At 52.7% G+C, this 25,228-nt stretch overlaps 1 protein-coding gene across 1 annotated transcript; it reads left to right on the top strand.

The window, feature by feature from the left end:
* Positions 1–491: 491 nt before the first annotated feature.
* Positions 492–24,858, top strand: RHOT2 (ras homolog family member T2). Its single transcript, XM_056866172.1, has 19 exons — positions 492–538; positions 4,872–4,930; positions 7,822–7,903; positions 8,441–8,484; positions 11,004–11,057; positions 11,768–11,820; positions 12,518–12,626; positions 13,348–13,449; positions 14,614–14,712; positions 14,944–15,052; positions 15,951–16,071; positions 16,716–16,800; positions 17,046–17,191; positions 17,311–17,411; positions 18,211–18,341; positions 20,013–20,093; positions 21,858–21,980; positions 22,211–22,413; positions 24,734–24,858. The coding sequence occupies exons 1-19, from the start codon at positions 502–504 to the stop codon at positions 24,849–24,851; spliced, it is 1,857 nt and encodes a 618-aa protein (XP_056722150.1). The 5' UTR covers positions 492–501; the 3' UTR covers positions 24,852–24,858.
* Positions 24,859–25,228: the final 370 nt, after the last annotated feature.

The following is a 25,228-nucleotide window of genomic DNA, read 5'->3' as shown; positions in this document are numbered from 1 at the left end:
GTCTTTAAGGTGCTACTGGACTCTTGCTCTTTTCTACTACTGCAGACAGACTTAACCCTCTGTGAATTATCTATGAACTTAGGCAGTTCATGAGAGGGAGGGCATCTTGGCCCTCTTCTGGGCACGGAGTAGGGTTCGCTGGGTGTGTGTGTGTGTGGGGGGGAGGTAGTCGTGAGTTTCCTGCCTTGTGCAGGGGGTTGGACTAGATGACCCCGGAGGTCCCTCCCAGCCCTGCGATTCTAAGGCGCCGCCGGACTCCGTCTCGTCGAATGTCAACCCGGCGTTCCCCGCTGGGCCTCTAGGTGGCGCCGCCGCGCCGCCCGCCCCGCCGGCTGCGGCTTTCCCGTCCTTTCTGGGCGCTCGCGGTGTCGCTGGTGAGGCCGGAACCGGAAGTGGGCATGGAGGCGGCGGCGGCGGCGGGGCCGGGGAGCTGCCGTGCCCTGTGAGGAGAGTGGGGGGCGAGGTGGGGGGTCCGGTAGGGCGGGAGCCCCCGAAGCCGCGATGAGGCGGGACGTGCGGATCCTGCTGCTGGGGGAAGGTAACAGCCGGCTGTGTTGGAAGTGTGTGTGTGTGTGTGTGGGGGGGGGGGGCGAAGGAAAGAGGAGCCCTTGGGATGGGGGTTGGGGCAGGCCTTGTGTGACAGGAATTGGGGGCGGGGTGGTTGGCATCGCGTGGTTGGGGGTGGGGAGGAATAGAAGATGTACAAAAAGGAATTGCAAAGAGGAGTCTCAGGCAGTTCATGGGAGGGGGGGCCTCTTGGCCATCTTCTGGTCACTGGGGGTGTGGGGGGGAGGTAGTTGTGAAATTCCTGCATTGTGCAGGGGGTTGGACTAGTTGACCCCGGTGGGTCCCCTTCCAACTCTATGATTCTATGACAAGAAGCAGATCATGGGAGGGAGGGGCACCTTGGCCATCTTCTGGGCATGGAGTAGCGGTCACTGGGGGTGTGGGGGGAGGCAGTTGTGAGTTTCCTGCATGGTGCAGGGGGTTGGACTAGATGACCCCGGTGGTCCCTTCCAGCTCTACGATTCTATTGAATGAGAGAATTGCCCATTTGAAGCAATGGGAGAGAGGCTGCGCAGCCCGTGGAAGGTAACGGGAGCCAGGGTCGCCCATTGACTTGCATGGGCTCCGTTGAAACGGGTCACAGCACAAAAAAAGAGTTGCAAGAAAAAAAAATGCTGCGTGGATATTCCACTAAGGTCTCTGGGCCTAGCTACATTACTCTGGCACTGGAATGACAGCCCCCCCCCCCCAGAGTGCAGACATGTTCTGGGACTGGAATGGCAAGCCCTGGAGTGGAATGACAGCCCCTGTCATTCCAGTCCCAGAACACTTCTGCTAGTCCCAGGGGCTGTCATTGCACTGCGGGGGCTGTCATTCCTGTCAGTTTTGGGCACCGCAATTTAAGAAGGATGTAGACAAGCTGGAGCATGTCCAGAGGAGGGCAACAAAGATGGTGAGGGGTCTGGAGACCAAGTCCTATGAGGAAAGGTTGAAGGAGCTGGGTATGTTTAGCCTGCAGAGGAGAAGACTGAGAGGGGATATGAGAACCATCTTCAAGTACTTGAAGGGCTGTCATATGGAGGAGAGTGCCGAGTTGTTTTCTGTTGCCCCAGAAGGTCGGACCAGAACCAACGGCTTGAAATTAAATCAAAAGCATTTCCATCTAGACATTAGAAAGAATTTTCTAACAGCTAGAGCGGTTCCTCAGTGGAACAGGCTTCCTCGGGAGGTGGTGGGCTCTCCTTCCCTGGAGGTTTTTAAGAAGAGGTTAGATGGCCATCTGTCAGCAATACTGATTCTATGACCGTAGGCAGATGATGAGAGGGAGGGCACCTTGGCCATCTTCTGGGCATGGAGTATGGGTCACTGGGGTGTGTGGGGGAGGGAGGTAGTTGTGAATTCCCTGCATTGTGCAGGGGGTTGGGCTAGATGACCCAGGTGGTCCCTTCCAACTCTATGATTCTAGGGATGCTCTAGGATGACCCTGCATTAAGGAGGAGTTTGGACTAGATGGCCTGTATTGCCCCTTCTATGTTGTGACCCTTGTTCAGAACCTTCACCCAGGAAAAACCCCCAGTGGCGCAAACTAGCTTATGGAGGATTTGTTTGTCGCAGAGCGGAATTAGGTCTAAAATTAGGAGCATCCGGACAAAGGGCGGGGTCCCCCCCACACTTGTGTGGCCAGAAGGGTTTCCTTGGGATCTTCGGGAGAGGCTGATCCAAATAAATAAGAGCACAGAGTTTGGCCTGATTTGATGCAGAGCGTGGCCTTTTTTGTCCAGCCTTTGAACCCATACAGGTTGAGAATCCCTGATCCAGATAGCTGATACCCAGACTGATCCGAAAACGACTTTTTTGAACCGACATAACAGGCATTACTCATAGGCCCTCAGTTTGCTTTCTGGTGGTTCCATGTCCACAAAATTGTTAAAAAATACTATTTAAAATTACATTCGGGCTATGTGTATAAAGTGTATATTAAAAAGGTAAAGGTCCCCTGTGCAAGCACATCCCGACGTTTCCCAGACAGACTTTGTTTATGGGGTGGTTTGCCAGTGCCTTCCCCAGTCATCTTCCCTTTACCCCCAGCAAGCTGGGTCCTCATTTTATTGACCTCGGAAGGATGGAAGGCTGAGTCCACCTTGAGCCAGCTACCTGAAACCGTCGGGATTGAACTCAGGTCGTGAGCAGAGCTTGGACCGCAGTACTGCAGCTTACCACTCTGCGCCACGGGGCTCTTAGAAAGTGTATATTAAATGTATATAAAACATAAATGACTTTCGTGTTTGGACTTGGGTCGCATCCCAAGATATCTCATTATGTCTATGCAAAAATTCCAAAGTATTCTAAAATATGGAAGGATCCAAAATACGGACCACTGCTGGTTGGTGTGAATTTCCTGCATTGTGCAGGGGGTTGGACTAGATGACCCTGGTGGTCCCTTCCAACTCTATGAATCTATGGTTCCAAGCAGTCCTGTAATAGGGTATATTCTGGTATTAATGGTTGCCCTGCAGTTATTTGCTTCAGGTCTAATTATTTATTTTTTTAAAGAGAAAGGACTGTGAGATCTAGCCTTCTGTCTCCAACAGCAACCAGCCAAATGTTTCTGGAAAACTCACAAACAGGAATAAGCCAGTGATGGTTATCCCTCATTGATGGAATGCAGAATGCAGTAGTCAGGCGTGCAGCCTCCAGCATGGAGGTTTACATTCCTGGCCACCACATCTAATAGCTGTCAAGAGACCTGTCCTCTCTGAACAAACCTAGCTTGGCTAGCTGAAATCACTTGTGTTTTTCCAAGTTCCCTTTCAAAAAAAAATTATTCTACATACTTATTTTGTAGTCCTCCTTTCTCGTGGAGAGCCAAGGCAGATTAGGGGAGGGGCCGGGGCTCAGTGGTAGAGCCTCTGCTTGGCATGCAGAAGGTCCCAGGTTCAATCCCCGAAATCTCCAGTTAAAGGGACCAGGAAGGCAGGTGATGTGAAAGGCCCCTGCCTGAGACCCTGGAGAGCCACTGCCGGTCTGAGTAGACAGTACTGACTTTGATGGACCAAGGGTCTGATTCAGTATAAGGCAACTTCATGTGTTCAACATTTGGGGAGTGGCTGCGGCTCAGTGGTAGGGCATCTGCTTGGCATGCAGAAGGGCCCAGGTTCAATCCCCGGCATCTCCAGTTAAAAGGACTGGGCAAGGAGGTGATGTGAAAGACCTCTGCCTGAGACCCTGGAGAGCTGCTGCCCGACTGAGTAGACAATACTGACTTTGATGGACTGAGGGTCTGATTCAGTATAAGGCAGCGTCATGTGTTCACATTTCAGAAAAACCACGTTAAGCACTGTCAGCCACTCTCTGGGAGCACGCGGCTGCAACGAACGGAGATTTTCTCGTTGCGTAGGCTGCCGGCGACCTTCTCAAATATTAACAGCTCTTTTTAAAAAATACACAGCCCAAGGCTGCTTCCCTTGCTGAAAACGTTAGCGTTTCCATGGGGGGGCAGTTGCCATGCATTATTAATCCTCTGGTTTTCCTCTAGAGTCCTGCATTTGCAGAAGATGCCAATAAAACCCAAATAAGGAAGCTTTAACATGGGCTTTTCTGGATGGGGGTGACCCAAGGTAGCAGAAGGTGGGTTTTCCCCCCAAAAGAGGTTCACATCATATCCCCTACATGACGTCGCTTGAGCGCTTGTGATTCAACGCTTTGTTTTACGTGCTTCAGTTTTTCAGCTAGTATGTTGGCGCCTTTCCGAACCTTTTCTGAAAAAGTCTGCAAAAGTTATCAGCCCGCTTCAAATGGTTTCTCGCCCTCCTGCCTGGCCTCACAATCAATACTTGGATGGCTTCTAAGAATTTCACTATCCGTCCTAAATCTGCTGCCCATCACTTCGCTGGGTTTCCCCCAAGCTACACTATTATTGGAGAGGGCGAGAAAGTTCATTCTCTCCTCTGTTGCTCTACCCTTGCCGGCCTGTTGTGAAATTAAGTAGGGATTAGGCTCTCTATAGGAGCCCCGTGGCGGGGAGTGGTGAGCTGCAGTTCTGCAGTCCAAGCTCTGCTCACGACCTGAGTTCGATCCCGACGGAAGTCGGTTTCAGGTCGCTGGCTCAAGGTTGACTCAGCCTTCCATCCTTCTGAGGTCGGTAAAATGAGTACCCAGCTTGCTGAGGGTAAAGGGAAGATGACTGGGGAAGGCACCGACAAACCACCCCATAAACAAAGTCTGCCTAGTAAACGTCGGGATGTGACGTCACCCCATGGGTCAGGAATGACCCGGTGCTTGCACAGGGGACCTTTACTTTTACCTAAGGCTCTCTGTGTTCTAACACTGTTCATGTGTCTGTGTTTTCCCCCTCCCTCTTGCAGCCCAGGTGGGGAAGACCTCCTTAATCATGGCGTTGGTGGGTGAGGAATTCCCTGAAGAGGTAAGGAAAAGAGAGGTGTGTTCAGCTGCGAGTTACTCTAGAGATCCCCAGCCTGTGTTTGACCGATGATTTCAAGCCACCCTGTATCTTCAAACCTGGCCTCCTTGAGCTTCCTGGCCAGTGGCATGGTTACTGCATTCTGTGTGGGTGGTCCCGTCTGCGTCCCATGCAATGTTCCTTCTGCTGGCCATTTGCTCCTGAGCTCTCTGGCCACCCTTCCTGGCTTCAAACTTTAGCCGTCCTTGAACGGCCGCAATTGCTAGGATGCTGGAAAGAGCTACCTTAACCAGCTTCCCTCTTGCTTACCCTGGAGTCGGCTTCTCTGATCTGCCTACAAGCTGTACTGTGCTGTGTTCAGTTTTGGGCACCGCAATTTAAAAAAGATGTAGACAAGCTGGAACGTGTCCAGAGGAGAGCAACAAAGATGGTGAGGGGTCTGGAGATCAAGTCCTACGAGGAAAGGTTGAAGGAGCTGGGTATGTTTAGCCTGGAGAGGAGAAGACTGAGAGGGGATATGATAACCATCTTCAAGTACTTGAAGGCTGTCATATAGAGGATGGTGCCGAGTTGTTTTCTGTTGCCCCAGAAGGTCGGACCAGCACCAGCGGGTTGAAATTAAATCCAAAAGAGTTTCCATCTAGATATTAGGAAGAATCTTCTAACAGAGCGGTTCCTCAGAGGAACAGGCTTCCTCGGGAGGCAGTGAGCTCTCCTTCCCTGGAGGTTTTTAAGAAGAGGTTAGATGGCCATCTGTCAGCAAGGCTGAGTCTATGACCTTGGGCAGTTCATGGGAGGGAGGGCATCTTGGGCATCTTCTGGGCATGGAGTAGGGGTCACTGGGGTTGTGTGGGGGAGGTAGTTCTGAATTCCCTGCATTGGGCAGGGGGTTTGACTAGATGACCCTGGTGATCTCTTCCAAGTCTATGATTCTAAGCAGATGGTCTCAGTTCCTGGGCCCAGCCGTGACAGTCAGGCCTCCGAAACCAGAAAACTCCTAATCAGCTGTCAGGATCATTCTAAATACCTTCTGGCCTTCTTCCGCCGGGGATCTGGCAGGCAGCTTGATGCTTCTTATCTGGACGCTGCAGGGTCCGTGGAACAGGCCAACACATTAGGGGCTGCAGAAATGCCCAAGCACAGTCAGGCCAGAAGGGGTGCAGTCAGCGGCCTTTTCTTGCGGGGGGGGGGGCATCCCCTGTTTTTCCTATTGCATAGTGCAAGCGTGAAGTTCTGCAGTCATGCTAAACATCTCCGCTTTCATCACACACGTGTGAAGGCACTTCTCATCCGAATGCAAAGTTTCTCAAACTTCAGATTCCTGACGCCCGGTCAGGTGTGGGGTGGTGGTTCATCCCCCTTTATTAAAATCAGAGACGTGGGGAGGGGCTGTGGCTCAGTGGAAGAGCCTCGGCTTGGCATGCAGAAGGTCCCAGGTTCAGTCCCCGGAATCTCCAGTTGAAAAGGGCCAGGCAGGAGGTGATGTGAAAGACCCCTGCCTGAGACCCTGGAGAGCCGCTGCCGGTCTGAGTAGACAATACTGACCTTGATGGACCAAGGGCCTGATTCAGTGTAAGGCAGCTTCATGTGCGAGTTCATTTGTATTTTGCTTGTGTGCTGCATTCCTCGACTGAAGTCTCACCTCAGGGGCCTCCTTCCCATTGGAAGGGGGACAAAGAGGGCCCTTTTCTTTCTTTTTCTTTATATAATTTTTATTTTATATGATGGGATACAGAAACAGAAAGGGGTAAAAGAAAGAAAACAGACATATGTCTGTGTCCAAGCATTGACAAGATAATATATTCATACATCAACTTCAATCTCACCCTTTAAATTCTGAAACTAAGTCTTGATAGTGCCCCATAATAGAAGAAGAGTTGGTTTTTGTATGCCGACTTTCTCTACCACTTAAGGGAGACTCAAACCGTCTTACAATCACCTTCCCCTCCCCTCAACAGACACCCTGTGAGGTAGGTGGGGCTGAGAGAGCTCTAAAAGAGCTGTGACTTGCCCATGGTCACCCAGCTGGCTTCGTATGTAGGAGTGGGGAAACAAATCCAGTTCACCAGATCAGCCTCCGCCGCTCACGTGGAGGAGCGGGGAATCAAACCCAGTTCTCCAGATCAGACTTCACCACTCCAAACCACTGCTCTTAACCACTACACCACGCTGGCTCTCTTAGTTTACTATTCCCTTATAAAATGCAATATTTTACGTGATATTTGAAAGCGTTTAGTAGGTAATAATTGATAAACTACATTCTGATGCCTCAGTATAAGTTAGTGGCCTTAATTCTAACCATTAGCTGAAACGATCTACTACTGAATACCAGTTAAGGGAGACAGAGAGGGCCCTTTTCTGATGTCCAAATGGTACAGTCCCCTCCCCAGATTTGGGGAGGGGTGTCCCTACTTCCTCTGTCTTACCTTTCTGCAGTCTGGATAACTCGGTTTTGTTCAGGGGGGCGTCTCCTCTTTGCGTGTTGGGTGGCTTCTCCACTGCGTTATTACTGGGTGTGAACACGTTTGGGCGTTTGATTACACCCTGCTTGCTCTCTGGAGGAAAGGAGCGTAAGACAATCCTTGTCAGGTCTGACCGGCGGCCTGTCAAGCCCCGCATCCTGTTTCCCACCCTGCCTCTGAGCATGGAGGTTCTGCAGGTTCTCCGGAGCCCTTCTGGCAAAATAGCCCTTGACGGCTGTGTCTGCCATGAATGGGACTGCAACGTCAGAGGGGACAATACTCCAGCACCCGTGACGTGTCCTTTGTGCCATGTTCTGGTCATCTCTGCTGACTACTCTCCCCCAGAGATGTGCTTTTCTCTCCCCCTGCCCCCTTCCCCTGCCAGGCACTTGCCTACTGCTTTGTGCCAACGGTCCTCTTTTGCTTCTGCAGGTGCCCCCGCGGGCGGAAGAGATCACAATCCCAGCAGACGTCACTCCCGAGAAGGTTCCCACCCACATCGTAGACTATTCAGGTGGGCAGCCGTCCTTTTTGTGGCTCCGGCAAGAATGCTCTTGGTGCTTCTGTGGATGTCCACAGCCTCAGGGCAACCCCGTGCTGGCCTGTGAGGTAGCCTAGGCTGAGAGAGTGCGACTGGTCCCAGGTCACCCAGCCATGGTACGAGTAGGGATTCGAACCTGGGTCTTCCAGATACTAGTCCGACACTCTGAACCACTGCACCCCACTGGCTCTGATAAAGAGTAATGCCTTTGCTCATGCCTTTGATGTACTTCCACCCTTGGAAGTTGTTATCGAGTATCTCGTGCTTCAGAGATACTTTATGGATCTCCTTACCCGCGCACCGGTCTTGTGAAATGGGTGTGCGCAGTTTTGATTTCTTTTTTTCCAAAATGGAGGCTTAAAAAAAACCAATCCCCCTTGTTTACCTAGAGAGCCCAGGTTTGTGTGTTCATCCCAGATGACTTTCCGACTCCGCAGTCGCTTGCTGGGAAGGGCTGCCAGGGAGCAGAGTGGAGAAAATGCAAGGCGTTTTTCTTGTTCTTTTTTCCAGAAATGGAGCAGACGGAAGAAGAGCTCCAGGAGGAGATTTCCAAGGTGGGCACTGAAAATAGGGCTGTGTATGTGTGAGAGAGAGCTGCTGCCCCCCCGGTCTCCCCCCCTCCTGCCCCCCCCCGGTGTTCTCAATTGCCCTTCTAAACCTCAGCCGAACATGCACTTCGCTCTTTTCATTAACTCTGCTGAGACCCCTGATAGGCCATCCCGGGGATTAAACATGATCAGTTTTGCTAACAGTTGGCCTAATCTTTTGTTTGCTTGTAAGCAGCTGGATGCGATTTGGCCCAGAGGGTTAAACCCAGACCCTGGCGGGAGGAGGAAGAGCTGGGTAGGTGGGGAACGAACAGGGCCGGAATTAGCTAGCAGACAGATTGTGGACTCCTACGGCCGCAGCCTGCAAGAGAGGGCTCCCCAAATGGGCACGTTCTGTGCCATTTCCCCGCAGCGAGAGGAATGTGAGATCTTGCTGTTTAGAGCCGAGCCCGAGAAGTAGCCGTTTTCCCCGGCTGTGACCTAGGCTTTGGTCCCCGGGGCACAGTTCTTCCTGCATTAAAACTGCAGGTGTGTTTTGATTTTTTTTTTTAAAAAAATACGCATTTTCTCGGTCTTACGGAGCAGTGGACCAGGCCGCAAAAATCAACTGGAGCCTTTTTTTTTTTAAAGGCGCAAGTCGATTTGATTTCAAGATCCCGTAGGCTAAAGCTTGGCCCGTCGGAAGCATCTGACGAAGTGGGCGGTAATCCCCCAAAGCTTATACCGAAATCCCATTAGTCCTCGGAGAAGCACCACAAGACTCCACTTAAAATTGTCGCCCCGCGGCCTAGCCTTTCACTGGCTCCGGCCGAGGACGGTGCTTTCTAGCAACGGCGCGGCTCCCCAAAGTGTCAGCTGCTGCAAAGGCTGCACCAGAGACTCTCAAACACCTCACTTCCTGTTTCTTGGAACGGTATAATTGGCACAGGGAGGCTTGGGGGCAAGGCAGTGATTTGTGGGGGCGGCCCGCTAGAGCCAATCGAACGAAGTTTTGTTTGATGTGTGTCCGTGTCCCTGTGGGGGCCGAGGTATGGCGGCCTTAAGACGTTTCTCGAACCTGCAGCTCACCTCTTAAATCCTGGGCTGGTCCTGTGGGCCCCCTCTGAGTTGCAGGCGTGGGATGCTGCAGTCACATGTCAGGAAGAGGAGGACCCCTGCCTTGGCTCAAAAGGAGTCCTCTGCGCCCCTGCGTGACCTCGCTTTCTCCATCCGTTCGCTTCTCCCAGCGCGCTTGCGTAGAGGGATCAGGAGGTGTAGCCCCCTGGCGTTCTGCAGATGCGTGCCAGCGGCAGATCCCCCCAAAAGAGGGGGAGGGGGCTTGGGACTCAGCCGGGGGGGGGGCTCCATGTCCCACTCTGAAGCCCCCGACCTCTGAGTTGAAGAGTGCCAGGCTCAGGCGTACCACGCACCTTGTCTTACGCCAACCAGGATCGTCAGCCCGCCCCTTCCTGTTTTATTAGCTTGGATCGACAGCAGCCCTCTTAAGCTCCTTTTAATGAGAGATGGCAGGGATTTAACTCAGGACCTTGCGCACTGAGAGCATATGTGCTCTTGCCCCTGAGCTGTGGCCCTTCCTCCTCATGGCGGTGCGCGTACAAATGGCTTAGCGCCCCTGTGCCAAATCCCTTGTGCGCTTTTGTCAAGATTAAGCCATAAACTCTGTTCCGAAAGGGGACGCCGGCCACACCATCTGGTTTTCCATAAAAGGCTTCTGGGTTTACACCGTACAAGCAAAGACAACAGTGGGATAGAGGAGGGGGTTTCAGGCCTAGCAAGCTGGCATAGGGGTGCGGCAATTTGGGGTGGGGGTGACTGTTAAAAGGGAGGGCTTTTCTGATAGAGATACCCTCTCTGCATTGCTGCCTGGCACCTAGGAGCCAGTTTAGGCAAACAGTAAAAGTTTTCCTGGACAGGAGGAAGATTCCCCTCCTCCTCCCACCTCAGCCGAGAACCTTTGAGCACGCAACCTTCCTTGCCTGCATCCAGAAAGCTAGCATGTCAGGGTGAAAGGCTGGAGTCTCACCTTCTCCCTGTCTAGTTTTCTATTCAAGGTCCCCCCCCAGGGGAATACATTCAGGCATGCAGTTCATCTGCACTGGCCCCATCTAAAAGAAGCTTTTGCCGATGGCAGGAATTCCCCTCTTGTAGAAAACGAGCCTGTTAGTGAGGGGGAAGGCATTTGAGCCTACCCTTTTTGCTGATGTGCCGGTGTGGAATTTGTATGTAAACCTGCAGCTTCACCACCAGTGGTCTGAAGCAATATGATCCAGAAAAGGTGTATGAATTGGCCATTATAAGCCAATGGTCCTTGGCTAACATCGTAGCCCTAGAACCCAATGTTCTGGGGGACAGAGGGACTTTGTCTATTTGGCAGTCGAATTCCTCAGCGTCACGCTGTTTCCAAAACCGAAAAGGGGTCCGCTTCCCGCCCTCTTCCGGCCACCCGTCAGCGGCCATGCTGAGCAAGCGCGTTGGAACCGCGGCAGAGCTGCAGGCGTTCTCACAAGCCCCCTTCTCCCTCGCAGGCAAACGTGGTCTGCATGGTGTACGACGTGACGGAGGAGTCCAGCGTCGACAAGGTGGGGAACAGGCCCACGTCGATCCGGTGCCCGCCCGCGCTGACTTTCGACCCGTTCTCACAAAGACGGCTGATGGCTCAAAGTGACGCACGCCACCCGATTCGCACGTGCCGCTCAAAAAAGAAAAGGGGACCGAATGGGAATTGGGGGGGGGGGAGAGATCTCTTAGATGGCTTTATGTAACTGTTCCAATAGGACCCGACGGAATGGCCGCTCCAGGAGACGGAGCCAGATGGCAGATGGGCCGGGGGGGGGGGGGCGGGCAGGCTGGCTGGCTGCCTCTGCTGTCCCTCTGATGCAGCCCTTCAGAAAGGCCTTGGCAGGAGACGGTCCTGGAAGAGGTGAACGAGGGGCTTACAGGCTGTGTGGCTCTCCTGTGAAGTTCCCTGGCATGCGGCCGTCTGCAGGGGTGCCCAGGGGCCTTTGCCCTGCCGGCAGCTGGCACGGCGAGCTCTGCCACCCTTCCATACAACTGCGGGTACCTCTTGGCGGCGCACCTGCTTTTGGCGAGTGGCCGGATGTGTTGGTTGAAGGCCTGGCGTGGTGTTTTTATTAAATGGGGGGGGGCTGCAGTCTTTGGGCGTTCCTCAGGCTGCTGATTTTGCCGGGGCTCCCTTTCTCTGCCTTTGTTTCCTGCAGGGGGTTCTCCCATCCCTGATAAAAACTTCTTGGTGACCTTGGGGGGGGGGGATGTCTGCTCTGTCTTTCAGATTCGGACAAAGTGGATTCCCTTGGTGAACGGCGGGGCCGAAAAAGGCTCCAGGTACCACAATATCTAGTTTTCTATGGGCGGGGAGTTGTTGCGTGGAGGTGCAGTTGGCTGTGCGACTTCCCATCAGTTGTCTGAAACAGTTCCGTCCAGGGACAGTTTCTACTCTCGCCTGCTGCTCATGTCCCTAGGGGCCAGATAACAGTTCATTTGCAACATCCGTAAAACCCACCCTTCTCCCAGCAACTGGGGCCCGAGGCGGGTGACCCAGCTAAAACGCTGCATCCCGATCGCAAATGAAACAAACGAGGGACACTAACGAAATGAATAAAAAGTTGTTTCGAACCACCGATACGTATCACCTTGAGAGCATTCCAAGGGGGATCGTGGAAGGCGTTTAACGTTTGACAGACCCTTCGGCTCATGAACCGCTATGCGATCCAAAGGGTTTGTCAGACGTTAAAAGCCTGTTGAAGACTTTCTATTCCTTGGCTCCATCATCAACCGAAAGGGAGATGGCAGCCAAGAAATCAGAAGGAGGCTGAGACTGGGAAGGGAAGCCATGAAGGAGCTAGAAAAGGTTCTGAAGTGTAAGGATGTGTCACTGGCCACCAAGATCAAGTTAATTCATGCCATCGTATTCCCTGTTACTAGGTATGGGTGTGAAAGCTGGACATCGAAGAAAGCTGATAGGAAGAAAGTAGATTCCCCTCCCTGTTCTTTCCAGACGTTTTCTTCCCCTCTTTCCTAGAATCCCCATCATCCTTGTGGGAAACAAGTCGGACCTGCAGACGGGCAGCTCTATGGAAACCATCTTGCCCATCATGAACCAGTTCTCAGAGATCGAGACCTGCGTGGAGGTGGGGAATTGCTGGGGGGGGCGGTTGGGAGGAAGAGGTGGGAGGGGGCCTGTCTGTCACGCGACATTTTAAAGAAAGAAATAATACATTTATGCGCTGCCACTATTGCAGCTTGCTTGCGAGGGGGCCTTTGGGAACGCCTTAAAAATGATTGGCTGGAGTGTAATAAGCCTAAAATGGACTGAGCCAAAGGCAGAAGGTCGGACCAGAACCAACGGCTTGAAATTAAATCCAAAGAGTTTCCGACTGGACATTAGGAAGAATTTTCTGACTGTTAGAGCGGTTCCTCAGTGGAACAGGCTTCCTGGGGTGGTGGTGAGCTCTCCTTCCCTGGAGGTTTTTAAGCAGAGGCTAGATGGCCATCTGTCAGCATTGCTGATTCTATGACCTTAAGCAGATGATGAGAGGGAAGGCATCTTGGCCATCTTCTGGGCCAGGGAGTAGGGGTCACTGTGTGTGTGTGGGGGGGAGGTAGTTGTGAATTTCCTGCTTTGTGTGGGGGGTTGGACTAGATGACCCTGGTGGTCCCTTCCAACTCTGATTCTATTCAGTACAGTGTGAGCTGGGGTTATGGTTAAAGGGGATTGCACAGATAGCGGTTCTTCAGCTGTGACACCTTAGAGTGTTTCCTTGCATCTCGGGCCTTCTTACCAGTCTCCTTTGCCTAAAATCCCATCCCCCCCCCCCGAACTCCTGGGTCTTCCCTTTCTCCCCGCCCCAGTGTTCAGCGAAGAACCTGAAGAACATCTCAGAGCTCTTCTACTACGCCCAGAAGGCCGTTCTGCACCCGACAGCCCCGTTGTACGACCCAGAGGACAAGCAGGTGAGATGCCACGTCTCAGACCTGGAAAGTAGAAAGCTCCACTCTCGGGGAAGATCCCTGACTCCTGCGCTCCAGAAAACTGTCTCCCAGAGACATTTGTGTTGGAGGAAGTGGGGGGGTGTTCCGTGCCTCCCAACTCGGATTCAGGTCCTGTGGTTCTACCGAGCCAGTTCAGCTTTTGCCGTCCGCCTGGGTCGGCAGCTCCATTCCCAGGCCCCCCTTCAGGCCGGACAGTAGCCACCTGTCAGTTCTGACTGGAGCCAGATACACGTGTTTGATACCGGCGTAGCCCATTGTAGTACCAAGATTACCCGCGATTGGCAGAAGCTTGCCAAGGAAGAGCAGTGCCGGAAGGCAGCGTTGACGCTGAAACTGGCATGTCTAGGGGTAGGAAAGGATTTGGGGCCACGCCCACTCCCCCTGCAAATTCCCAGAATCCCCTGATTCCCTTGGGGTGGGGACACAGTTTTGGGGGCATAGCAGACTACAGTAGGAGAAGGGAAGGAGAAAGTTCTTCAGAGAGCACAGCTCTGTTTACACTCAATGGGATCCACACATGCGTCCAGTTGTTACCACTTAATGGACTGGGTCCCCCGCTTTGTAAATATCTCCCCACTACATCACGTCTGCTTCCAGGAACTGACTGTAACTTCTCTCTAAGGGCGTCCCATTAATTTATGATCCAAGAGGGATTTGAACCCGCTCAGTTTTGACTGATTCTTGGTCTGCTTAATCTAGCCACGCGATCTGGCCAGCGGCTCCAATCGACTCTTTGAGCCAGCGTGGTCTAGTGGTTAAGAGCGGTGGTTTGGAGCTGTGGAGTCTGATCTGGAGAACTGGGTTTGATTCCCCACTCCTCCACACGAGCGGCGGAGGCTAATCTGGTGAACTGGATTTGTTTCCCCCACTCCTACACACGAAGCCAGCTGGGTGATCTTGAGCAAGTCACACTCTCTCAGCCCCACCTACCTCACAAGGTGTCTGTTGTGGGGAGTGGGAGGGAAGGTGATTGTAAGCCGGTTTGAGTCTCCCTTAAGTGGTAGAGAAAGTCGGCATATAAAAACCAACTCTTCTTCTTCTAAATCAGAAAGGCAGGATGCTTTTTCTGGCCTGCTTTTCTAAACCACCCCTGCCTTCTTTCCTTTCCCTTTCTGCATCCCGCAGTTGAGGCCAGCCTGCGCACGAGCCCTCACTCGGATATTCAATATGTCTGACCAAGATAACAACCAGATCCTAAGCGACGAGGAGCTGAATTATTTCCAGGTACGTTCTCTGGCGGTGATGCTGTTCAAGGGGTGGGGAGTAGCTGGAAATCTTTGTGGTAATCTCAGGATCATTTGTCAGTGGGCTGAGTTTAGAATTTTGGGGTCCCGGTTGATTTTGAAAGGGAAATTTCTGGCTCTTGTGGCTGGAGAAAGCTTCCTTCAGTCCCCAGACTCTTGGAGCGCTGCTGCTGCCCCTCATATTATCCCCTTTGTGTCTCTTGGGAGGTAGAAGTCCTGCTTCGGGAACCCCTTGGCCCCCCAGGCGCTGGAAGATGTGAAGATGGTGGTGTGGAAGAACACAACGGATGGCGTCCAGGACAACGGCCTGACGCTTAACGGTAAGAGAGCCCTGTGCGAATCTCCCCCCCCCCCCCCGAGGATGAATGCTTTTTTTGGGCTGGCGGGGAAGGGAACGGCCAAGCAGAGCTCCGTGGGTCGCTCGAGGCTCCCTTTCGAAGCTGCAGCCCTCCGTGTGGTTTGGCGCATGAGGCAGAGGTGCTGCTAATCTGTGTCTGCCTGCGCGCTTCATTCTGGAAGTCCTCCTGTCGGAACTCAGGAGTGGTTTGATAAGCAGGGGGACCATATTAGCAGTTGCACCGGTTGAATGGGGGCAAATAGGACAAGTGGTTTTGCTTCTGCATGTTGACTGGGAAGGAAAAACGGGGGCCCTTCCTTGTATTCTTATGTTCTTACGAAGGGAGTGCCTGTTCATGCAGCTCTTGGATGCGCTAGTCGGGGGCGCGTGGTGTGGGGTCTCCCCCTAGCCCAGCTCATGCACGCGCATCATCCCCTGGCTAATCTGCTTCAGTTGCGCATGCTGTGGCTCAGCGGTAAAGCCTCTGCTTGGCATTCAGAAGGTCCCATGTTCAGTCCCCGGCATCTCCAGTTAAAGGGACTAGGCAAGTAGGTGATGGGAAAGACCTCTGCCTGAGACCCTGGAGAGCCGCTGCTGGTCTGAGTAGACAATACTGACTTTGATGGACCAAGGGTCTGATTCAGTAGAAGGCAGCTTCATGTGACCATGTAAATGAGATTTCTGCTGTTTTTGGATGGGGGCCATGGTCGGCATCTGGTCGGCATGCAGAAGGCCCCAGTCGGTGATGTGAAAGACCTCTGCCTGGGACCCTGGAGAGCCGCTGCCGGTCTGAGTAGACGATACTGACTTTGATGGACCAAGGGTCTGGTTTGGTATAAGGAAGCCTCATGTGTTCATGTGTTCCTTTTCCCCGGCCCCAGGCTTCCTGTTCCTCAATACCCTCTTCATCCAGAGGGGGCGCCATGAGACCACGTGGACCATCTTGCGCCGCTTTGGCTATGACGATGCCTTGGAGCTGACCGACGACTACCTGTGCCCGCTGTGCGTAGGACTGTGGCCTTCTAGGATTTTGGTTGTTGCCCTCTCGGACTCTCAGGGAGGGATGGAAGGAACGCTGGCTTTAAGGGACCGCTGGAGGATGTGACCCCCCCCCAAGCCCTACTTGACTCATCATAATAGTCCTCGGTTATTGGTCCAGATTGTTCCTTACCTTTTGGAGTTCCTTACAGAGGCGTACCTTACTGAGGCTTGACATATGCACCCAGTAGATTTCCCTTAATTTGGGGAGGAAAGGAGGAATAGGCTCCAGCTGCCTCTTACACACACTGACTATGCCCATTCACACTATGAGTTACACATATCTGTATCTGTCTGTCTATCTCTCTCTCTCTCTCTCTATCTCTCTCTCTCTCTATATATATATATCTAATCTATATATCTATATATATATTTTAACATGCAATAATGCAAACACCAAAAGGGAAATCATAATCTATCATAAGCTGTCCATCTGCTTCAATAAAATGGTTAAATGTCTCCTTCTTATATAATAAGCCGAGAATGCCACCCAAACCCTCAAATACATGCACTATGATTTGTTCTTAAGGAGACTTCTGAAACCCCGCCACATTCTCCTGCTCCGCCTGCCTTGACCGGCGCGTGCACACACGCTCTGTCTCTTTCAGGATCCGGGTGCCTCACGACTGCTCGACGGAGCTCAACCACTTCGGCCACCAGTTCCTGCAGAAGGTTTTTGAGAAGCATGACAAGGTGAGCCGACGGCCCAATCCTTTAACCGGAGGTGCTGGGGATCGAACCTGGGAACCCTTCTGCATGCCGGGAAGACGCTCCGCCACTGAACCGCAGCCCTGCCGGTTTGGCGTCCGGGGTCCCCCCGTTTTCGGAGCGGCGCTGCGAGAAAAGGGGCGCGCAGAAGACCCTGCTCGGTCTTCGGCTCTTCTGTGGGCCTGGGGACGTTGGGGGTGACACTTCCGCTCGTCTCCCCATGCTCGCAGGACCGTGACGGCGCCCTCTCCCCGGCCGAGCTGCAAAGCTGCTTCAGCGTCTTCCCCTACGTGCCCTGGGGGCCCGAGCTCTACCACACGGTATGCACCACAGATAACGGCCTGCTTTCCCTGCACGGATTCCTCTGCCAGTGGACGTAAGCGCAAAGCCCCTCTTCCCCCCTCTCCCTCCTTGATACCAGTTCTCTCCGTGCCCGGCCGGCTCTCCCCGTGGTCCCTCTAACGGATGGCCGACTCTCTGCTTGGCTTTCCCTAGGCTGGTGGCCTACCTGGACGTCCATCGATGCCTGGAGCACCTGGGTTACCTGGGCTACCCCATCTTCTCTGAGCAGGATTCTCAGGTCCACGCCGTCACAGGTGGGTGTGCCATGTGATTGGGGGGGGGGGATCTGTCCTGACACCCTTCCTCCTCCCGCTCTCAGCAAAGTACGGCCGAGGAGCTTCCATGTTGAAAAAAGAACCGAACTCACACATGAAGCTGCCTTATACTGAATCAGACCCTGGGTCCATCAAAGTCAGTACTGTCTACTCAGACCGGCAGCGGTTCTCCAGGGTCTCAGGCAGGGGCCTTTCACATCACCTGCCTTCCTGGTCCCTTTAACTGGAGATGCCGGGGATTGAACCTGGGGCCTTCTGCATGCCAAGCAGAGACTCTACCACTGAGCCACAGCTCCTCCCCTAGTCAGTATTGTCTACTCAGACCGGCAGCAGCTCTCCAGGGTCTCAGGCGGGGGTCTTTCACATCACCTACCTGCCTAGTCCCTTTAACTGGAGATGCCGGGGATTGAACCTGGGACCTTCTGCATGCCAAGCTAGCTCGGTGTTGTGGGTAATGTCACAGACATCGCTTTCAGGGCAGCCAAACCAGTCAGGAGCCAGGAAAGCTGCCAAAGCTCTGTGCCAAAGCACAGAGCAAATCTGTGCTTGCCGACCTTGGTCTGCCTGAAAAGAGGGAGGATCCATGAATCAAATTGTTCTAACAGAAGAAGCAATGTCTTTTTTTGGTGGTTTTATTATAAATGATTGTAGCAGGGCACGGAAACGGATTAAGGCTGTCGTGCACTCTGGGGAAATTGTGAAGGCCCAGAAATAGAGGTGGCCAAGACATCGTGGCAGATTGACCCTCTGTGTTTCTCTCTGCTCTCTCTCGCACCAGTGACCCGGGAAAAAAGGACTGACTTGGAGAAGGGCCAGACTCACCGGAACGTTTTCCTGTGCAAAGTGATCGGATCCCAGGGGGCCGGCAAGTCCTCCTTCCTGCAGGCCTTCCTCGGAAAGAACCTAGCGGTGAGCCGCCGGCTTCCTTTTCTCATTTTCTGTTCGCAGGGGGGCGGCGAAGACTTTATGTTCTGCCTGTTATTCCGCCATAGCTTGAAGGCAAGCAGAACTGTGCCAGGGGAAAAACATTGCTAGGAAAGCCCTGCATTTCCGGTGTTTGCTAATATTGAGCCTATATAATGGACGTTGAAGAAAGCCGACAGGAAGAAAGTAATTCACAGTGGGTAGCCGTGTTAGTCTGTCTGAAGTAGTAGAAAAGTAGCACCTTAAAGACTAACCAAAATATTTTCTGGTAGGGTATGAGCTTTCTTGAGCCACAGCTCACTTCTTCAGATCAGGAAGAAAGTAGATTCTTTTGAAATGTGGTGTTGGAGGCGAGTGTTACGGATACCGCGGACGGGCAAAAAACAAATCAGTGGGTTATAAATCAAATCAAGACTGAACTGACCCTAGAAGCTAAAATGACTAAACCTGAGGCTATCGTACTTTGGTCACATTATGAGAAGACAAGAGTCACTGGGAGAGACAATCGTGCTAGGAAAAGAGGTAGCCCCAACAAGAGATGGACGGACTCAATAAAGGAAGCCGCAGCCCTCAGTTTGCAAGATCTGAGCAAGGCTGTCAAAGATAGGACATTCTGGAGGACTTTGATTCATAGGGTCGCCATGAGTCGGAAGCGACTTGATGGCACTTAACACACATAACGGCGTGGGTTCAAGTTCCCTCTCTCCCCATTCACTGCATGGCCGTAGCGAAGCCCCTTTCTCTCTCGGGGTCAGTTCCCCGTGGCTAATGCCTTGTCTCACTGGGGACGAACCAGATGGCGATTGCAAAGCCTCTGCGAAAGAGCTATACCCTGCTTGCTTGTTAGCGCAGGTCATTATTCCCACTTTGCAGGTGGGGGAATGGAGGCCAAGAATTCAGGTGCACGTGGAAGGGCCCGGGTTTCAGTCTCCGGCGTTTCTGGTTCATAAACCTCTGCTTGATGGGCTTGTGGAAAAGAGCAAGGGTCCAGGGGCACCTGAAAGATTTAACAACATTTCTGGCAGGGTATGGGCTTTGCCGAGTCCCAGCTCGGTTCTTCAGATACCCGGATGGGCTCGGTGAGTTGGCCAATCAATAGGCAATAATTAGCAAGGTGGACCAAGGGTCTGACCCTCAACAAGACGTTTACAGGCGTTTGCTCAAGATCCAGGGTATCGTGGTGGTGGTTTTGTCCTGGACGTTCATTCCTGTTGCTGTCCTCTTCCCTCTGCCCTGCGCCCCTGCGGATGGCATCGGTATTCTCTTCCGAGACCCCCCCCCCCGGCCTACCTGCAGGGAGTGTTCAGAGCCCTTCGTTCTCACAACAGCCCTGGAAAGTTGGTCGGCATTGCTGTCTCCAAATTGCATCTGGGAGACAGGCTTTTCTGCGGCTGCCTAGCGGAATTATGGACGGAGGCGGGATTTGAAGACGGCTTTCTTTGTTTTGTTGCGTGCTTGTAACTTGGGGGGGGCTGGCCTCCACCCTCCTGAAACAGATGCCCATTCTGGCCGAGTTACAGGCCGGCCCCAAGGCCCTGGTTGAACACCCTCTCGAGGGCTCGTTCATTCTGAAATCTTCGAAAGCTGTGACTGTATGTACGGGCTCTTAAGAGTACTTAAACCTGTCAGTATTCTGCTTTTTCCTTCTGTTTCCAGGCCCAAAAGAAGTCCCCGGGCAGGCAGACGGTCTATACAATCAACACAGTTCAAGTCAACGGCCAAGAGAAGTATTTAATAGTGAGTCTAAAAATAAAAAAGAATACACTTCATCATATTGTGCGTGTCGGATCACAGTAGCAGTTTTTAAAGGCTGAACGCTGGTGTTTTCTTTACAGGCATTATTTTAACCGAGGGGGGCTGTTTATCATAACAATTCCAGCTTCTTGGGAAGGGTGATTTAGAATGCATCAGGTTGAAATATATTCCAGTTCTGTGCAGTGGTGGGTTTTGTGATGCAAGAGGCACAAAATTGCAATTAAATCAGAAGAGTTTCCGTCTAGACATTAGGAAGAATTTTCTAACATTTAGAGCAGTTCCTCAGTGGAACAGGCTTCCTTGGGAGGTGGTGAGCTCTCCTTCCCTGGAGGTTTTGAAGCAGAGGCTAGATGGCCATCTGTCAGCAAGACTGATTCTATGACCTTAGGCAGATGATGAGAGAGAGAGCATCTTGGCCATCTTCTGGGCATGGAGTAGGGGGTCACTGGGGTGTGTGTGGGGGAGGTAGTTGTGAGTTTCCTGCACTGTGCAGGGGGTTGGACTAGTTGACCTTCGTAGTCCCTTCCAACTCTATAATTCTAGGCTGACAAAGAAGTCTGGGGGGAGCCGTTTGGGTATCTGAGGCACTTGAGGTGGGAGTGGCATGTAAAAATTCCTCGAGTGCCCAAAATGGGATTCACGCGCAGGATTTTGGAAGGGGGAAGATGCCAAGGGTGCTTTGCGTGTGTGGTATTTTATAAGAAATTACCCTCGTCTGGATGAAACATTGTGCCCTGTCAAAGCTCAGCCTGCAGTCTCATGGGACTGAACCTTTTCAAAAGCCCGATATCAAATGGAGCGTAATCCCATGCATGTTCAGTCCCAAATCAGCCTTCACGAGGTAAAAAGTATAAACAAACCCACAAGGGTGGCCAGTTTGCTGTGGATTTAGTAGCAAAGCTAAGGGTCACGCTGAACAGAAAAGGACGGCCGTGTCTGTTCACATTTGTAAGCACTGCTTGTTGGCTTCCTGGGGGGGCATGTGGTCGACTACAGTGGGAAACGGGATGCTGGATTAGAGAGGCACCCTTGGTACAGTCCAGCGGGGCTTTTCCTAAGTTCTTGCAATAGGTCCTTGCCCTGAGGAGCATACAGTCGATACGAGGAAGGCAACAGAGAAATCAGAAATGGAGTAATGGTAAGGTGGCTGTCATGGCCGGCTTGGGGTAGGGGCGTAGGAAACAGTTCAGAAAATTATGCCCAAATACATCGGCAGTGAATACATACTCGGGCATTCCTCTTGCAAGAAAAGTGTTCTTGTTTCCCTCTTTTCCCCCAATAAGCTATTGTGGAATTTTCCCCCCTTTAAAATATATGTATATATTAAAATTTACAGTAATACAACATTAAAAACACAACCTTCTTAATAAACAAACATCAACCAGTACTTATACAACCAATAAAACATATAACTTTCTAAATAACCACTCTCTTTATGAAAGGAGCGAAATCTCCAAGCTTAAATAGTTGGTTTGACAAAGTAAGAGAGATCTATGTGTTGATTAAATCAACTATCAAAATCCCAAAATCATAGAGGAATTGGATAGAATATGGAATCCCACTATATCCAGTATGGAGAACACGCTTAAAAGTTTAGGTCATCATCATCATCATCATCATCATAGACCTTTAATGGCATAACTAAAAGTTTAGGTTCTGTTGGTGTTGGTTCATAAAAAGTGGAATATTTTTTTAAAGCCACAAAATTGTCTAGAAAGAGAGCGATCTCCTTTGGTTTCCTCCCAGCTGCAGGAGATCGACGTGGAGGCGGAGTTCACGAAGGCGTCCGACACCTCTTGCGACGTGGCCTGCTTACTGTACGATGTGACGGACTACAAGTCTTTCAACTACTGCGCCAGTATTTACAAGGTAATTGTATGCCTGTGTGCTGCGGACTGGGAGGGGGGCAGGGGTCTGCTCTGGCCCCCGGCGAACCGAGCCCGCGTTTCAGGAGCCATCTCTGAGGGTGGTGGGGTAAGGCCGGTCCCAGAAGAGACGGTGGCGGCGAGGACCGGGAGTGGAAACGAGGCTCGGGTGGCCCCACCCGCAGAGACTTCCCTCGTCAGAAGCGACTCCCGCTGTATCTCTTCCTCCCGCAGCAGCACTACATGGACGGCCAGATCCCGTGCCTCTTTGTGGCTGCCAAGTCGGATCTGCCGCAGACGTCGCCGCAGCGGGGCCTCTCGCCGGCCGAGTTCTGCTACAAGCACCGCCTGCCGCCGCCAATTTATTTCACCTGCAACGGCCACGGGGCACCCAGCCCCGCCGTCTACGCCAAGCTGGCCACGGCGGCTACCTTCCCGTTAAGTACCTTTCTGATTCCTCTTCCGCACTCGGCGCTGGGCTTTGGGCGCGGCGCACCAGGGTGCTTAAGGTGGGGATCCAAATGCCTCCCTCCCCAGTTGCGAAAACATAAGAATTCGCCACCATTTGAGGCTGCCTGGAGGCCGCCAAGGGCAGCCTTTCTCTGCCTAATCGGGGAATAGTTTTGTGCCTGTCCCCGTGGACTTCCAGAGACAATATAACGGCGCTTCTGGCTCAACAGCAGAGTTCCTGCTTGGCGAGCAGAAGTTCCTCGGTTCAGGCCCCGCTGTCTCCCATTAAAGAGATCTCCAGTAGCGGGGATGATGGTGCTCAGTCTGAGAACCCATGACAGCTGCTCCCCATTAGTGGACTGCTCTGAGCTCAATGGGCCACTACTCTGGCAGAAGAAGAGCTGGTTTTTATATGCCGACTTTCTCTACCACTTAAGGGAGACTCAAACCTGCTTTCAATCGCCTTCCCTTCCCCTCCCCACAACAGACACCCTGTGAGGTCGGTGGGGCTGAGAGAGCTCTAAGAGAGCTGTAACTTGCCCAAGGTCACCCAGCTGGCTTCCTGTGTAGGAGTGGGGAAACAAATCCAGTTCACCAGATCAGCCTCCACCGCTCATGTGGAGGAGCGGGGAACCAAACCCAGTTCTCCAGATCAGAGTCCATCGCTCCAAACCACTGCTCTTATCCACTACACCATCCTGGCTCTCTTGGTATTGGGCAGCTTGGCTTGGTATTGTGCAGCTTTGAGTGTTCTTGCAGGTAAGGGGAGGAGCTGTGGCTCAGCAGTAGAGCCTCTGCTTGGCATGCAGAAGGGTCCCAGGTTCAATCCCCGGCATCTCCAGTTCAAGGGACCAGGCAGGCAGGTGATGTGAAAGACCTCTCTGCCTGAGACCCTGGAGAGCCACTGCCGGTCTGAGTAGACGATACTGACTTTGAGGGACCAAGGGTCTGATTCAGTAGAAGGCAGCTTAATGTGTTCATGTGTTATTTTAAGGACACAAGCAGATCCCAGCTGGTCAGAGCAGTGGCCCATCGAGTACAGCATCCAATTTAATCCCAAGTAGAGTTCTGAGCAGCTCCAACCTTCTCACTGCCAGCGCTGCAAACAGGCATCGATCCGATCACAGGCCGTGCCTGGCTTGCCCTGCGTCCTCTCCGCTGTGGGAGCGACGTGGCCGTCGAGGCTTGGGTCTGGCCAGTTGCTCTAACACGTCCAGCGTCTGCTTCCGCCGGCTGGCATACAGGCAGAAGCTCTTCCCCCGAGGAGGGCTGGAAATCCATTATTTATACTTGGCTCAACCGAGAAGGGCAGGGGGAGAGAGAGAGCCGGTCCTGAGCCCTGCATCGAAGAGCTTTATTTATTTATACAGCCTTTCTTTCACTCTTCCCAATTCACATCACACTATAGAGAAGAAACGGTGGGGGATGTGCAGTAAAAGGCAGGTGGGGGGGGCTTTCTTGTATAGGTCACAGTGAGAGCCAATGTGGGGTAGTGGTTTAAGAGTGGCGGACTCTAATCTGGAGAACCGGGTTTGATTCCCTACTCGTCCACATGAGCGGCAGATGCTAATCTGGTGAACCAGGTCGGTTTCCCCTCTCCTCCACATATAGCCAGCTGGGTGACCTTGGGCTAGTCTCAGTTCTCTCTGAACTCTCCTAGCCTCACCTACCTCACAGAGTGTCTGTTGGGGGGAGAGGAAGGGATGGAGATTGTAAGTCGGTTTGATTCTCCTTAAAAAGATAGAGAAAATCGGCATATAAAAACCAATTCCTCTTCCTCCTTCTCCTCCTTCTCCTCGTAAGTGTATTTTTTTCCTTTTTAAAAGTCTATTTTTGCCTTTTTCCATACTATTCAGCTTCTCCTGGGCTGGATGCATGAAAATAGGGAGGGTAATAGGGTAGGGGTTGGTATGGAGATGTGCTCATTGGAGAGGGGCCATAGCTGAAGGCACAGGGGCGGTCCCCTCATGAGCTTCCTTTCCCAGTTTTGTCCTCTTTCCTCCCCCCAAGCTAAAAATGGGCAAATTATGGCCCCGGGGGGCTTCATCCGGCCCCCAAGCAATTGTTTGGGAGCATCGGCTGGCAGGCCAGCACTTCTCAAGAGGCCTCACCTTTTGTGGCTGCGCCCACCCCGCTGTGTCAGAATGACAAGGGCTCCCACAGGCTCAGAAAGGATGGGGACCCCCCACACACACTCTAAGCAGAGCGAGCGGAGGCTCCCTGCCCCTCCCCAAGGCTGGAGCACACCTCCCTTTTGGCCTCGCCGCTTCCTCTCCCTTCTAACATCCGGTTTGTCTGGTCCTCCAGGCACCTGAACGACATCGACCTGGGAGCCGCCTCCTTCTGGATCCGGGTCGCCTTGGGGGCCACAGTGGCCGCTGTGGTCGGGGTCACCCTCTACAAGGCCGTGGCAAAGAACAAGTGAAAGGAGGAAGAGGTCCCGGCCCTCCACCCGTCTCCGGGGAAGGCCAGCTTCGTTTCCCACAGACGAGGGGCACTCCCAGGGAGAAGCGGGGAGGGAGAATGTGACGGGACCTGGAAGAACGAACTCTTTCCCCCCTGCCCCCTTCCTTTGCTCCCTACCGTGGTGGGAGGAGGGAGACCCCCATAGCACCAGCAGAAGCAGAATTAGCCACAGGCTCTTGCCGCCGGCGGGGGCCCAGACTGGCCTTCATTCCATCTCCCCACAGAATTTACCCCCACACTCAGGGAGTGCCCCCCCCCCATTCCCCAACCAACGCTTCAGGTACCCCGTAATCCACTCTGCTGCTAGAGCTTTATTTAATTTATTTTTGGGTTTTT

This window comes from Euleptes europaea, chromosome 21 (genome assembly GCF_029931775.1).
Source record: "Euleptes europaea isolate rEulEur1 chromosome 21, rEulEur1.hap1, whole genome shotgun sequence".
Lineage (NCBI taxonomy): Eukaryota > Metazoa > Chordata > Lepidosauria > Squamata > Sphaerodactylidae > Euleptes > Euleptes europaea.
Note: the sequence above shows the minus strand (reverse complement) of the source record. Positions and strands in the feature narration are given on the sequence as shown.

Coding starts and splice junctions, on each gene's coding strand:
- RHOT2 (XM_056866172.1), top strand. CDS start 502: ATGAGGCGGGACGTGCGGATCCTGCTGCTGGGGGAAG. Junction 8,485..11,003: donor TCCAGGAGGAGATTTCCAAG/GTGGGCACTGAA, acceptor TCTCCCTCGCAG/GCAAACGTGGTCTGCATGGT. Junction 15,053..15,950: donor CAACGGCCTGACGCTTAACG/GTAAGAGAGCCC, acceptor CCCCGGCCCCAG/GCTTCCTGTTCCTCAATACC.